Source organism: Diaphorina citri, unplaced genomic scaffold (genome assembly GCF_000475195.1).
Source record: "Diaphorina citri unplaced genomic scaffold, Diaci psyllid genome assembly version 1.1 scaffold1275, whole genome shotgun sequence".
Lineage (NCBI taxonomy): Eukaryota > Metazoa > Arthropoda > Insecta > Hemiptera > Psyllidae > Diaphorina > Diaphorina citri.
Window position 1 is genome coordinate 60,184 of NW_007378704.1, and position 14,502 is coordinate 74,685.

At 35.0% G+C, this 14,502-nt stretch overlaps 3 protein-coding genes across 3 annotated transcripts; all 3 read right to left on the reverse strand.

Moving 5' to 3' along the window:
• Positions 1 to 271: 271 nt before the first annotated feature.
• Positions 272 to 2,524, reverse strand: LOC108253126 (zinc finger protein 761-like). Its single transcript, XM_026827900.1, has 4 exons — positions 2,414 to 2,524; positions 1,804 to 2,295; positions 1,426 to 1,665; positions 272 to 1,303 (listed from the first exon to the last, which is right to left on the reverse strand). The coding sequence occupies exons 2-4, from the start codon at positions 2,162 to 2,164 to the stop codon at positions 756 to 758; spliced, it is 1,149 nt and encodes a 382-aa protein (XP_026683701.1). The 5' UTR covers positions 2,165 to 2,295; positions 2,414 to 2,524; the 3' UTR covers positions 272 to 755.
• Positions 2,525 to 3,301: 777 nt separating this feature from the next.
• LOC103515093 (zinc finger protein 271-like) lies at positions 3,302 to 14,256 on the reverse strand. The gene is made up of 5 exons (XM_026827894.1): positions 14,121 to 14,256; positions 13,073 to 13,621; positions 11,719 to 11,913; positions 6,816 to 6,965; positions 3,302 to 3,945 (listed from the first exon to the last, which is right to left on the reverse strand). The coding sequence occupies exons 1-5, from the start codon at positions 14,254 to 14,256 to the stop codon at positions 3,644 to 3,646; spliced, it is 1,332 nt and encodes a 443-aa protein (XP_026683695.1). The 3' UTR covers positions 3,302 to 3,643.
• Positions 10,765 to 11,918, reverse strand: LOC113469890 (zinc finger protein 335-like). Its single transcript, XM_026827902.1, has 2 exons — positions 11,608 to 11,918; positions 10,765 to 11,229 (listed from the first exon to the last, which is right to left on the reverse strand). The coding sequence occupies exons 1-2, from the start codon at positions 11,834 to 11,836 to the stop codon at positions 10,841 to 10,843; spliced, it is 618 nt and encodes a 205-aa protein (XP_026683703.1). The 5' UTR covers positions 11,837 to 11,918; the 3' UTR covers positions 10,765 to 10,840.
• Positions 14,257 to 14,502: the final 246 nt, after the last annotated feature.

Genomic DNA, 14,502 nt, shown 5'->3' on the forward strand with positions numbered 1-14,502 from the left:
GACGTTTTCTCTCCCTCGCTTGTTCTCTCTTCTTTGCCTCTAGTGCTGCATTGTGTTTATTTGACTTTGCCATACTTATGGCTGTGTCTGCGAAAAAATACGAAAGCAAAATTACATTCCACTACTATTTTAGACAGGACTATTAATTAATTAGTCACAAAAAAGAAAGAAAATTCTTTACATTTCAAAATCGTGTGGGGTGATAAGTGACCCAGCATGTTTTTTGGGTACATAGAATCTAAAAAAAAGCTACAAAAAAAAAAAAAAAATCTTCAATCTTTACTGTTATAAAACTGTTTGTTTATTATCAATAATTAGTCACATACATAGATATCGGAGAATACCACATTACAAACCAGGAAAAATGTCGAGTTACAAGAATATTAAAAGTAATTGATCAATGCTCATAAATACAACAATAATCATTCTATTTCTATCTCTGTGGCAAATTAGCTTTGATTTTTGAATCTACTCTTTGATTTTTGAATCTACATAACTACATGCACTTTAAAACAAGGTACTTAACACCAGAAACACTATTTATTTTGAAGACCCAGATGACAAAATGTAAAGATATTTTTTATTCTTCTTCATGATTTTTTTTTTTTTTTTTTTTTTTTTTTCAACAGGTAGGTACCTACTTTTTATTAGGATTATTTTTGATGTTCATAATAGACAATAACAATAGAATAAAATATTAGTGTTTGAATTGAAGTTAAGTAGGAAATTTATTGTTCATAAAACAAAGTTGTACACTATTTCCTAAGAACAATGACATCTTCCAAGCTATCTTCGTTGATATCGGTAGGATAAGGATAGTTTTTCTCTTTGTGTTTACTTTTCATGTGAATTTTGAGGTTAACTTTATAATGCGTTTGGTACCCGCAATCATAGCATTGGAAACATTCATTCCACTCATGCATATTTTTATGTCGCTTGATATTACTCAAATAAAGTGTGCTATAATCGCAGTAGGAGCAATGATATTTGTCATCACTTGACTTTTGCCAACGAGATAATGATAGGTTGTCATCTGGGTCTTCTAAAATTTCGATGGATCTTTCATTGTCAACATCTGTTTCAGTCACCAAAGCTTCTGTTTCTTTCTGATGTCGTCTCTTTACATGACGCTTTAGATTACTCATGTACTGCGTGCAATAATCGCATTGTGGACAAAGATATTTGCCGTCCATAGACTCTCTAACTAGTATCCTGTCCTGACGTTTTACAACTGGTAGGATTTCCGTGCTGCTCTCATCGTTTGGTACATTCTGAGGTACCGCTAAATCCTTTTTGTGCTCATTTTCATGAACTTTTAGTATGTTCATAAAGTTCGTCCGATAGTCACATTGTAAGCATTGGTACTTTGCGTCAATTCATCGTTTGGTACATTCTGAGGTACCGCTAATTCCTTTTTGTGCTCATTTTCATGAACTTTTAGTATGTTCATAAAGTTCGTCCGATAGTCACATTGTAAGCATTGGTACTTTGCGTCAATCAACTTATTCACTGGTGTGAATGTTTGAATCTTTATGTTACTTTTCTCGTGCTTTTTATCGTGACGTTTTATATTGCTTTTGTATCGGGTGCGATAGTTACATTTTGAGCAGTTGTACATGCTGCTGTCACTTTCCTTTGGTGAAATTTGTCGACTCAATAGTTCACCAGGTTTTTTGTTTTCAACTCGTTCAGTTTGGTTTGGTTCGTTTATAAAATTTTGGAAGGCGATGCGAAATATATTATCAGGGCTGTACATGCTGCTGTCACTTTCCTTTGGTGAAATTTGTCGACTCAATACTTCACCAGGTTTTTTGTTTTCAACTCGTTCAGTTTGGTTTGGTTCGTTTATAAAATTTTGGAAGGCGATGCGAAATATATTATCAGGGAGAATTAACGATATATCTTTGTATTTATCTATACGCGGGAGGATTTTGCGATGCTTTTCCTGGGGAGAATTCTGGTCTAAGGAGGTTTGTCTGGCTCCATAAACCAGGAGGTCCTTGTCAAGTATTTTTTCTTGGTGTCCATCATTCTTCTCGTCACTTTGCGGACTACTATACAACGTCTTTATCTGTCCAATATTAGACGTAGAACTTGTGGGATGATGATCGCTTTGACGACTTTTGCTATTGAGATGCCACTTTGCCTCATGTTCCATTAGCATAACTTGAGAAACACCGGTGTAGTTACACTCCTGACAACTATACAGCTTATTACGTGTATGTAACAGCAGATGTTTCCGTATACTAGAACTACCAGATGCGACAAAGTCACAAAAGACGCAACGATAACGATCTGTAGAGGAGTAAGAATGTTCTTTAGATGACCAAGGAGAACAAAATCGAGTGTGCTTGAACAAGAGTTCAAAATCAAAGTTGATATTATCTTTGCAATGATAACAAGTAACGATCGCCTGTAGAGGAGTAAGAATGTTCTTTAGACGACCAAGGAGAACAAAATCGAGTGTGCTTGAACAAGAGTTCAAAATCAAAGTTGATATTATCTTTGCAATGATAACAAGTAACGATCGCGAGCAATGATAATTACCATCAGCCCCCTGTCTCTCTCTGATGTCCTTGTTGTGAGGCTGTTGATTATTTTGGTGCCATCGTTGTTCATGACGTCCCATGTTCCCATTTTCTGGAGTGGAATATTCACATTGCGTACAATGATACATACCATCAGCCCCCTTCTTCCTTTTCGGTACAAACTTTGTTTTGTGGTGCTTGAATACATGAACAACCAATTGATAGTTATACCGTGTGTGAAAGTTACACGAAGAGCATTCATACATGTCTATGGTATGGTGCTGTCTTATATGACGTCTCATATTTCCACTTTGTCGTGTGCGTTGGCCACATTCCGGGCAATGGTAAAAGCCATCAGACATTTTTCTCGGTGCTATTTGATTAGATTGATCCAAGTGTTCTTTTACATGAACATCCAAACTGTCCATGTCAGAAGTACGGTAGACGCATTGGGAGCATTTATACACACCGTCATCATCATGGGATATATTTCCCTGAGATGTGTCATTATCCACTCTGTTCTCGGTATCTGGTACTACGGTAACTATTTCTTCTTCTAAATATTATCCCATCAGGATAAAATCCGCCCCGGGCGGGAATCGAACCCGCGGCCTAGCGCTTACAAGGCAGACGATGATAACAAGTAACGATCGAGTCTGAAACTGACATAAAGAACAAAAAGTATTAGTATGCAGCACAAATCTTTATACCTACCTGAGCACCAAGAGACTCTTTTAGTATTGATCTGATAGATTCAAATATGTACATACGAGTATTGCCTTTTTTACATAAAAAAATATACATATTTATTTATATTAACACAAGGGAATGTCTCAGAACATTGGTAATACTTTAGATCTTTAGAACATTGTTATTATTTTCATTTGAGACCATTTCGTTCAAGTCACAGGGATGGCAATATTTTTTAGACCAATCGAAGAGTGAAAGTTTATTACTATTTACTTTTTTTGTTTATTTACATATAATAAGTATATACAAATGATATAAAATAAACGATATATATGTTGAAATGCAAATTAATTTAATTAATATTTTGCTCCTGTGTAATTTCATATTATACAGTTTTCTTTGAAAGAAACACAAAATGTCTTGAGTTAAGTTTCATCATGTATGAGTCTGGTGTGTTGATACACATTATCTTGGCGACTTGCTCGGTAATCACAGTGCAAACATTTATACGGTTTCTCTCCTGTGTGTTTTCTGAAATGTCGCCTCAGGTGAGTTTTTACATAAACATGATAGCTGCATCTAAGACACATGTACCTATACTCGGCATTGTGTCGAATCATGAGAGGGCAAGTTCTGGAGTGTTCCAATAAAACTTCATCATTCTCTGTTGAAAATTGTTGACTACAATACATACATGTGATCGAATCTGAATTTGAAGGAAACGTTTATTGATTTCAGTAATTGATGGGTTTATTAGTAGAAATTAGATTAGGTATGTATTTACTTGTCTATAATATGAAATTCGAATTCATGAGTTACTGAAATAGAAGAAAAATAATATAATAATAATAAACATTGTTTCCCTACATGCTTCTCTATATGAATTACAATAATTAACCACTTGATGTCTGGCTGCCACTGTATTGATTTTATATTGAGTTCAATGGGTACACCTGAAAAACATCATTGATCATCACCATGTTTAATTGTCATGTGTCCCATTGCAATTTCATCATGCATCAGTCTAGCGTGTTGATAAACATTGTCTTGGCGACTTGCTCGATAATTACAGTACAAACATTTATAAGGTTTCTCTCCTGTGTGTTTTCTTAAATGTCGCCTGAGGTTTGTTTTTCCTGGAACATGGTAGCTGCATCTAAGACACTTGTATTTATGCTCAGCATTGGATCGATTCATGAGAGTACAAGTTCTGGCGTGTTCCAATAAAACTTCATCATTCTCTGTTGAAAATTGTTGACTACAATACATACATGTGATCGAATCTGAAGGAAACATTTTTTAATAATTTCAGTTATTAATAGGTTTATCAGTAGGACAACTCTAGAAGAGAGTAGCTCAAGATAGAGATAGATGGAAGCTTTGCGACCTGCAGCAGTGAAGAGACATCAACAATGAATCAAGGGTGCACCAAGGTAATAGGTTTATTAGTAGAAAATATAGTAGGTATGCACCTGTCTATAATGTGAAATTTATTTAAAAAAAAAAAAAAACACACATAACCACTGCCATTCTATATTTTAAAGTAAGTCAGAATAGTTATCATTATCACTAAGTTGCTGTAATTGTATTAGATAAGATTTTTTTTTTTTTTTTTTAAGCTCAACGGTCATACTTCAAAAACATTCCTACAACTTGCCCAAATATCACCATGTTTAATTTTCATGTGTAATGTTGCATTATCTCTACGACTTGCCCTAAAATCACAGTATCTACATTTATAAGGTTTCCCCGTGTGTTTTCTAATATGTCTTTTCATATGTTGGTTAATTTGAGTGTGGTAGTCACAAATGAGACAAATGAAGTTGTGAGCCGCTGTAGGTCGTTTCATAAGAGAACAAGTTCTAGTGTGTAAAAATATGCTGCCAAAATCGAACTTTGAATAATTCATTTGACAACTTTTACATGAAATGTAATCTGAAAGACAAACATTGTTTTTTAGATATTGAAGAGGGTAAACTTGTTTCAACAATGAATTAATTCTATACATATACAGATTATACAGGGTCCGGCGTCCGGCAGAAAAGCAGAAATAAAGGATGGGTTTTAAAATCATACCACGGAGTCAATTTTTAGCCCGTCCTTCCTTTATTATTACGATACCTAGTAATAACAAAAGGTATAGTGGACGGGGTGTTGTATTCGCTTCGGTGTCTGTCTGTCAGTCTGTCCCCATAGAAGAACTTATCCAAACCTGGTCGACCTATATATCAAATTAAAGGTCTTTTTACCAGGAACAAAAAAATAGTTGACGGCAAGTATAAGTGTACAATATGCAACTTCCAAACCAATATTTTTACAAATTATAACCGTCACAAAAACATGCATGAATGGAAAGTTTCTTTCGATTGCGACTATTGCAGTTATGTAACTCATTGTAAAACGAATCTCAAAGACCACACGAGGAAAAATCATAAAGAAGTTTATCTGGAAATTTACGATAAGAAAAACTATCCTACCAATATCGACGAAAGTGAGTTGGCTAATGTCATTGTTCTTGGTCAATAAATCTGATATTCAATACTAACTTATTGTTATAGGCCCTATGCTCTTATTTAGGTTAGGTTTTCACTTTGGGAACTTGAGAATTTTTCTCTTTATTCTACAACTTCTAGATCCCAAGATAATTCGATTTGAAAAATACAGGTAAGTCTTGAAAAAGATGTAATGTTGCATGTCCCCTGACGTTATGTCCATTTTCCCTAGGAAGATTTCTGTTGTAAGTACCTACTTTGTACCGTTTCACTGTTCCTTTGGTACGGCAAGTTTTTCACAACTTTTTTCCCAGGAATTATTCACAATTTTTACCCAAAGGCACTTGGTATACATAGTTATCTGGAATTGAATAAAACTTGTAAATAAAGTTTAATTTAATTTATTATGTACAGTACATATCTGATAAATACAATAATGACAAATGTGTTTTCCCTCTTTAGAACAGGTTCTTTACTATAATTTTATGATTGTCTTTATGAGATTTTAATTTCAACATATTATTATCTTTTTTCTTTCAGCCAAAAAAATTTCTTTCGTTCGGCATGATAACATTGTGCGTATTTACAATGCTGATGATTTAGAAGAAGAATTAGTTACCGTAGTACCAGTCATAAAACAAAGTTGTACACTATTTCCTAAGAACAATGACATCTTCCAAGCTATCTTCGTTGATATCGGTAGGATAAGGATAGTTTTTCTCTTTGTGTTTACTTTTCATGTGAATTTTGAGGTTAACTTTATAATGCGTTTGGTACCCGCAATCATAGCATTGGAAACATTCTAAGAATAATAATAAACTGAATATTAAATAAAATAGGTAGGTACATAGGTGCTGATTTTCTCTAACCACGATCGAATAAACTAGGGGCTAAAAAATTCCCGGAGGGACGGGCCCAGCTTGTTTAGCTAGAGTATGAAATACTTGTAACATTTACATTATTTCCATCTACATTAATCGGGTTGTGTGTGTTATTTTGATGTGATTTGATAGAGTATCTTTACGATTACTTTTATAATGACAATATGAACATTTAAACGGTTTTTCACCCGTGTGTTTTCTAACATGTCTCCTCATGAATTCACCTCTGTGAGTATGATAGTCGCAAATGAGACAAATGTATTTATGTGAAGGTGAAATACGTTCCACAAAGTTACAATGTTTACTGTGAGCGACAATTTCATCGACAGCAAACTTTGAATAATCATTCTGACAATATTTACAAGAAAAGTGATCTGAAAAAGAAATGATAATTCGATTAAAGTAATCAAACTAAACAATAAAGTCAATAAAATAATAATTTCCAAACCGAAGTAATTATGCCACATTGAATTACGAGTATATGCTATAAAGTATAAAAAGACTACTCGTTAACACCGTGTATTATTCTAATATGCGTAAGTAGGTGATCTTTACGACCACTTGTATGGTCACAGTATGAACATTTAAATGGTTTTTCACCCGTGTGTTTTCTAATATGTCTTTTCATTAATTCACCTCTTTGAGTATGATAGTCACAAATAAGACAAATGAAATTATATGAGGCGGAAAGACGTTCCATAAAGGTACAGTGTTTACTGTGAGCGACAATTTCATCGACAGCGAACTTTGAATAAACATTATGACAATATTTACATGAAAAGTGATCTGAAAATAATAATTGAAAAATTAATACAATAATCGTTATTCGTTTAAAGTAAATAAATGAAACACGTTCTTCGCAGTAGCTTTGTACATGTCATAGTACGCACGTTTATATGATTTGTCTCCGGTATGACTGTGTATGTGTCATTCGATGTGACTAATTAGCTTTGTGTGATAATCACAGAGAAGACAAGTAAAATAATAATTGGAGGATCTATAATGAAGGAAAATATTTTTGATATCGGACATAAAAAAGTTCTTAAAACAGTTGTAACCAGAAATATAATCCGAAAAGTTATTCGAAAAAATAAGCATTTTTTTTTTTTTGAAATATTAAAATAAATTTATTTATTTTTTATACATATATTAGTTATCCTAAATATATACAGCCCCTTGTGTAACTGACTGACTGACTGACTGACTGACTCACGTATACAAATTCTAACCCACTTCTAGATAAGCCCCTTGTGTAACTGACTGACTCACTGACTCACGTATACAAATTCTAACCCACTTCTAGATGAGCTAGGAAGATGCGGTTTTCACCATTGGATTCCTTACTTTTTGTACATACTGGGAAAAATCGGAAACTCCCGAAATTCCAAACCATTCCCGAGATATTGACGTTTTTTAGTCCCCCCATAAGAAATAATCGAAATTCCAAACCGTTCCCGAGATATTGACGTTTTATAGTTCCCCCATAGGAAATACACGGGGAACACACTTTGAGGTCAGCTAAACTTTTCATGCGTTTAATATTTTCTCTCGCTTGAGTTTTCAGTTTTCGTTTCTTCGAAACAATATTCAGGGACGATATGAGCCCTCAGGGACGAAGCCCCGGGAGCGCGACCGCATGCACAACCCCGCGAAGCCCCAAGAGCGCGCAGCGCGACCGTATACGCAACCTCGCGTATGGAACATGCAAAGCCCCCCTCCCGAGCACGAAGTGCGAGTATTACTATGTAATTGAAAACTTCATTATTTGGTCTTTTTTTAAGAGGTTTGACAGAGGGAACTGTAACTGCTATGGTCTTATCGTCCCGAAATCGAAGAGAGAAGGAAGACAGGATACGCAAAGCCCCCCTCCCGAGCACGAAGTGCGAGTATTACTATGTAATTGAAAACTTCATTATTATATGGTCTTTTTTTAAGAGGTTTGACAGAGGGAACTGTAACTGCTATGGTCTTATCGTCCCGAAATCGAAGAGAGAAGGAAGACAGGATAGGTGTCATAGATCTGAAAAGAACTCGATTTTTTTTACCACTTTACTCCAAAAGAACCTAAACAGAATTAGACCCTCCTAACCAGAGTTTCATAAAAACCTTCAAATTTATAGCAGGTACTGAAGGTCATAGAGAGCAGACTTGACTCTTAAAGAGTCTCTTCAATCTTTCTAAACTTTCATAAATAACCTGTAAGCTAATGCTATTACTCGTGAACTTTATTTTCTTTAAAGCTCTACTAGTCTTATAATGTGACGTTAAACCTCTTAAAAAATATAAAATAATAATAATAATAATATATTATTCTTTAACCTTGAGCTTAAGTAATAATTTATTCACTTGAAAAAGTAAGGGAAAAGATCACTAATATCCTCATTCCAGAACATGTTCTTCTCCTAGTGTTTGCAGTGTCATATCTCCTCCAAGTAATAATATATAAAATATCCTCATATCAAAATATGTAATGCTGATGTGAGTATCAGCTCATCAATTCACTAAGTAAACATCCCTTTCTGGGTGAAAATATACGCGCAAATCATAACATCGGGTTTTCTCGCTCAGTTCGTTGGCATTTCAATCGAAAATTAAAAACTGCTATTTTTTTGTTTTTTTTTTTTTTTTTTTTTTTTTTTTTTTTTTTTTTTTTTTTTAAGAGGTTTGACAGAGGGAACTTTAACTGCTATGGTCTTATCGTCCCGAAATCGAGGAGAGAAGGAAGACAGGATAGGAGAAAGCCAGCCGTTTCCGAGAACGAACATTATCCCATCAGGATAAAATCCGCCCCGGGCGGGAATCGAACCCGCGGCCTAGCGCTTACAAGGCAGACGCACTACCAACTAAGCTAACTAGGCTGGCTGGCTGTTTCTTGTTAACCAAACCGTTTGTGTTTGTTGTACGAAAAGGTTTTATTCCCAGGAAGGTACAACTGGAATTTTAAAACTCGTGTCTTCCTGTATATCAATTTGTTTGAATAGGACTGAGTCCCTGAAAGCAACCTTACAGTTTTGACCTTTGCATTACAGGGAAAAAAATCATAGCAGGAAGATTCCACAAAACTTTGTGATTTACATCGAATTTCACTGTCTGGAATGGAGGATCTAGATTTTTCCTAGTGTGGAAGTTTTGCCTGTTTCTAATGCTTTTTACAATTCCAAAAAATGTCCAAGAATTATTCTTCTTTCTTCTTCACCTTCTCCCGAGTTCAGACGGGGTCAGCGTTTTACGTCAGCCTCTCAATCAGCCCTAGCTACGGTGATTGCTTTGGAATGATATTTGGGTTTTGCTACAAAACCAAATGGTAGACTTGACAGGTGGACATTTCAGCCTTACCTGTCAGGTATACCTGATAGTGTTAGTGCTCATCAGGTATCAGGTAGACCTGACAGGCGGACCTTTTCAACCGTACCTGTCGGGTGTACCTGATAGTGAGTGGCTGGCCTTACTCTATAATTCAGGTTCTAATTGGGCATTTGATTTTGTAGGTGAGCCCAAAGCAATCACCTCTAACTAGGGCTGATTGAGAGGTTGACAAATACCTCGACCAAGTCTGAGAAGACCAAGAACGCAGACGCACTACCAACTAAGCTAACTAGGCTGGCTAATATATTGTTTTTAATCAAGGGAGATAGTTTTTCTTCTTCATTCCTCCGCTGAGTTTTTATACTGTGAGTTATACATGACCATCACTTAATGTTCTTAATATTCATTGAACGGGCTAGTTAAAGTCACTGATCATGTTTGACTCTAATATGCATCAATAAGTGATCTTTTCGTTTACTTCTGTGATCACAAAAAGAACATTCATATGGTTTATATCCTGAGTGGCTTCGTATATGTCTTTCCATTCTTTGATTGTTGTGAGTGTGATAATCACATTTTAAACACATATAGGTGTAGTCTTTTCTTGGTCGCACCATCAAATCACATGCTTTGGTATGATTGAGAACAATGTCTAATTTAATAGTTGAGAAATTCTGAGAGCAATATTTACATATTATTGTGTCTAAAACAAACGTAAACATATATGTAAAAATTATTAGAAAAAATAAGCCGAGTCAATTTATGCTCATAAAAAGGGGGGAAAGACTTCTAAGAATGGCAATAATTTTTAATAGGTTTGATAGATAAGAGTCAATTGTAAGTCAAAATTAATTAAAATCATAATAATTATAGTCTAAAAATAATAAAATTAAGCATTTATTGGACAAAAAGTAAAATTAAACTCCAGTATTGTGAAAATTACCTATTTCACTGATTTACTTCTAAAGTTCTTTTTACCATCACAATTTTTGGTGTGCATAGTGAACCAATTTTTCGTTTTAGAAGTATGGTTACAGAAGGGACATTTCAACGGGTTTAGCACTGAGTGCGTCAAGGAATGATGTTTTAGGTAATCTTTACGACTCGTTCTGTATTCACAAAGGTCACACTTAAATGGTTTATCTCCCACATGACAAAGCAGATGTCTTTTTATATCACGATGTGCATAAGTGTGATATTCGCATTCTAAACACATGTATCTATAGTCAAAATCTGGGCGATTCATCAACGGACATACTTGGCTGTGCTGGATCATTTCTTCAATTCCATCCCTTGAAAAATGCTCTGAGCAGTATTTACATGTCACCGAACCTGAAATGAGTAAATTCATAAGGTTTATACACACAAAAAATCAATCGCGTATTAACCACAATATGATGGTATGGAATGTTGATTACCGTGTGGACCAGAAAATGAAGTAGGTTTTTCTCTTTAATTGGGAAAATCTAGGACGAACACTGAAACTTGCCTTGAGGAAATCTGAAGCAGAACCTAGTGAACCGTGTGTTTATTCCAGGCCATAGTGCACCGTTCCCACTAAAAACCTTCCTTTCCCGTATAGAAGGCGACATGTCGCATGTTGTCGCTTTCGTTCCTCTCTATCGGACAAGTCTACCTGTAGTTGTTTTGGTCTATTCGTACTACTATTATTATTATTATTATATATCTTAGTGACCAGCTTATACATACCGTCAGCTGACTCAGGTATTTTTTGGGTATATCGGCCAAAATACCATCTTCTCTTTTTGTGCCTTGCTTCATGTTTTACCAAGTAATTACGTTCCCTTGTACAATAATTACATTGCGAGCAGTGAAACATGCCGTCTTCTGTCTTTTTCAGAGACGACTTTTCCCCAGATTCCTCAACAACCGAAGAGTCACTTTGCTTGGTTAGATTGTCGCATTTCGTTTCACCCATATCTGAATATTCGTCTTCATCGTAAATACGAATAGTATTATCTTCAATTCGAATGAAAGAAATTTTACCAATATTAACTGAAAAGAAAACAGATGTTGAAATAACAATTAATATAATTTTTAAACAATAAAAAATAAACAGCCATTTTCTAACATGGATCAGGTTCTAACTTTGGTATTAATCAGATGAGTTCCCAGTAAAGTATTTACTGTGCATTGTCATTTGATGCTTCTTCAAATGAGATTTCTGCAGAGCACAATATTTGCAAGCATCGCATTTATATGGTCTATCGCCCGTGTGAATTCTAAGATGTCGCCTCATGCTTTCACCTTTACTCGAATGATAATCGCATAGAAAGCAGGAGAAGGAGAACGAAATATTTCGTCTTTTCATCCGAGGACACAGTTTACAATGATCAAGCAAGTGGTCTGAAGAGTTCGGCAAAAGTTGCGAACAGTATTTACAAATGAGGTCTGTAAAAAGTAATATATCAAATTTCATTTTATTATTATTTTATTTTTTTTAAAACTTTCCTTATCCTATAGGAAGGAAAGTAATGTATTTTCCAAGGAGGTGGGGGATCGATAATGTAACTTCCCCCCATACCTAATATATTATTGAAGGTAAAAAAAAAAAAAAAAAAAAAAAAAAAAAAAAAAAAAAGGGAGATCTGGAATGAATAAAGTGTTGCGTTGAGGTCCGACTACACACTTTACACATGTTATTAAAAGCCAATAAAACACATGAGACCTTTTTTAGACTGCAGGAGTAAAGAATCTCATTCTGGCAGTAAGAGCAGGGTATATTTTATTCTATTCTAGATACATTTATTACAACAACAAAAAATTCACTAAATGCTACTGGCATGAATCCGAGGTTTATGTCAATCTATCAAGTACCTAAATTGTAATGCACAAACTGGACCTAAACTGGAAGTTCTAAACTTAACGGTATAAGGATCCAAGATTTGTTGTATTTTCACTTCCTTGAATCCCACATCAATATATCATTTAAAATGTTTTCGCCGTAAATGTAATTTGAGGTGTGATTTTCGCGCACAAACGTACGTACAATGCGAACATTGGAATGGTTCGTCAATTTATCAAGTACCTAAATTGTAATGCAGAAACTGGACCAACACTGGAAGTTCTAAACTTAACGTTAGAAGGATCCAAGATTTGTTGCATTTTCACTTCCTTGAATCCCACATCAATATACGTACGTATCATTTAAAATGTTTTCGCCGTAAATGTAATTTGAGGTGTGATTTTCGCGCACAAACGTACGTACAATGCGAACATTGGAATGGTTTCTCTCCCGTGTGGGTTTTGATGTGATGAACGAGATTTTTGTTTGTCTTTGACGAGTACGAACAAAAGGCACATTTGTATGGTTTATCGCCTGTATGTCTGCGCACGTGACGTGCCATGTCTGTGCGTACTTGCGTGTGATAATTGCAAGTAAAGCAGACATAGTTATACGACTTGTCCAGTCTAGGAGGCGTCAGTTCGCATAGCTTGCAATGATTCAAAATGTCCTCTTCGTTTTTAAAGAGTACTTGACAACAGTGACAAAAGGCACATTTGTATGGTTTATCGCCTGTATGTCTGCGCACGTGACGCGCCATGTCTGTGCGTACTTGCGTGTGATAATTGCAAGTAAAGCAGACATAGTTATATGACTTGTCCAGTCTAGGAGGCGTCAGTTCGCATAGCTTGCAATGATTCAAAATGTCCTCTTCGTTTTTAAAGAGTACTTGACAACAGTGAATGCAAGAGATTTTCTCTGAAAAAAGTTTTTCAAAGGGTGAAATGAAAGGAAAATGTGATTATTTAAATCGTACAGGGTGTTTGGATTACTCTAAACTAAAAGGATGATTTTTTAAAAACTATTATTATAGGAACTATACTTTACTAATACCTTTCTGTAAGATATAGGAAAAGGCGCCTATACTTTCAGTACTATAATTTCCATAATATTGTAAGTATATAAATCCTATAAATACTCAAGTTTTATTGCAACATGTAGGTATTAAGTATTTTTATTCTCTCTCAGTAGGCATAGCATTTTTATTTCTAGCTACATTAAAAAGATATCTCGACATATATTGACTGGGTAGGACATGAACCACTGGGTCCAAAATCCACCGTGCTTACAATAATTTATCACTTTTCGTTCGAAAGGGACTTGTGTTTTTTCGCCACATGTCTTTTGACATTACACGCTTTTGACGAGCTATACGGACAGAATGAACAAGTAAATGGTTTATCATCGAGGTGCATACGCGCATGAATTCTCATATTGTTTAGTTTGAACGTGTGATAGTTGCAAAGCAAACATGTGAAATTGTAACTATCATCAGTCCATCTTCTTGGCTTAAACTCGCAACTTTTGGAATGTTCCACAAAATCTTCAGTCATTTTGTAAACGGTTCCCGCACAATACTGACACAAAATCACATCTGAAATTTAATAGAACATTTTATCGGTAAGTGCGTAGAATCTTGGTGCAAAACCTCAGGTTTTTGTATGTTCTAGAAAATTGACAGACTGATTTTGCAGGAAGATACAAAGGAGACAAACTCGTGTTTTCTAAATCTAGTGATTCAATTGAGAATTTTAATTTGATTAACATAAAAATGCACAAATTAATGTTTACCTAGCATG

Excerpts from the sequence above, each read along its gene's own strand:
- LOC113469890 (XM_026827902.1), bottom strand. The coding sequence starts at position 11,836 with ATGGGTGAAACGAAATGCGACAATCTAACCAAGCAAAGTGACTCTTCG. Across the intron at positions 11,230-11,607 it reads AATACCTGAGTCAGCTGACG|GTTCGGTGACATGTAAATAC; the intron begins GTATGTATAAGC and ends TACTCATTTCAG.
- LOC103515093 (XM_026827894.1), bottom strand. The coding sequence starts at position 14,256 with ATGACTGAAGATTTTGTGGAACATTCCAAAAGTTGCGAGTTTAAGCCA. Across the intron at positions 6,966-11,718 it reads CATGTTTCACTGCTCGCAAT|ATCACTTTTCTTGTAAATAT; the intron begins GTAATTATTGTA and ends TTTCTTTTTCAG. Across the intron at positions 3,946-6,815 it reads CGACTATCATACTCACAGAG|AAACGTTTCCTTCAAATTCA; the intron begins GTGAATTCATGA and ends ACTGAAATCAAT.
- LOC108253126 (XM_026827900.1), bottom strand. The coding sequence starts at position 2,164 with ATGCTAATGGAACATGAGGCAAAGTGGCATCTCAATAGCAAAAGTCGT. Across the intron at positions 1,666-1,803 it reads AGTTGAAAACAAAAAACCTG|GTGAACTATTGAGTCGACAA; the intron begins GTGAAGTATTGA and ends ACAAAAAACCTG. Across the intron at positions 1,304-1,425 it reads CATACTAAAAGTTCATGAAA|ATGAGCACAAAAAGGATTTA; the intron begins ATGAGCACAAAA and ends AAGTTCATGAAA.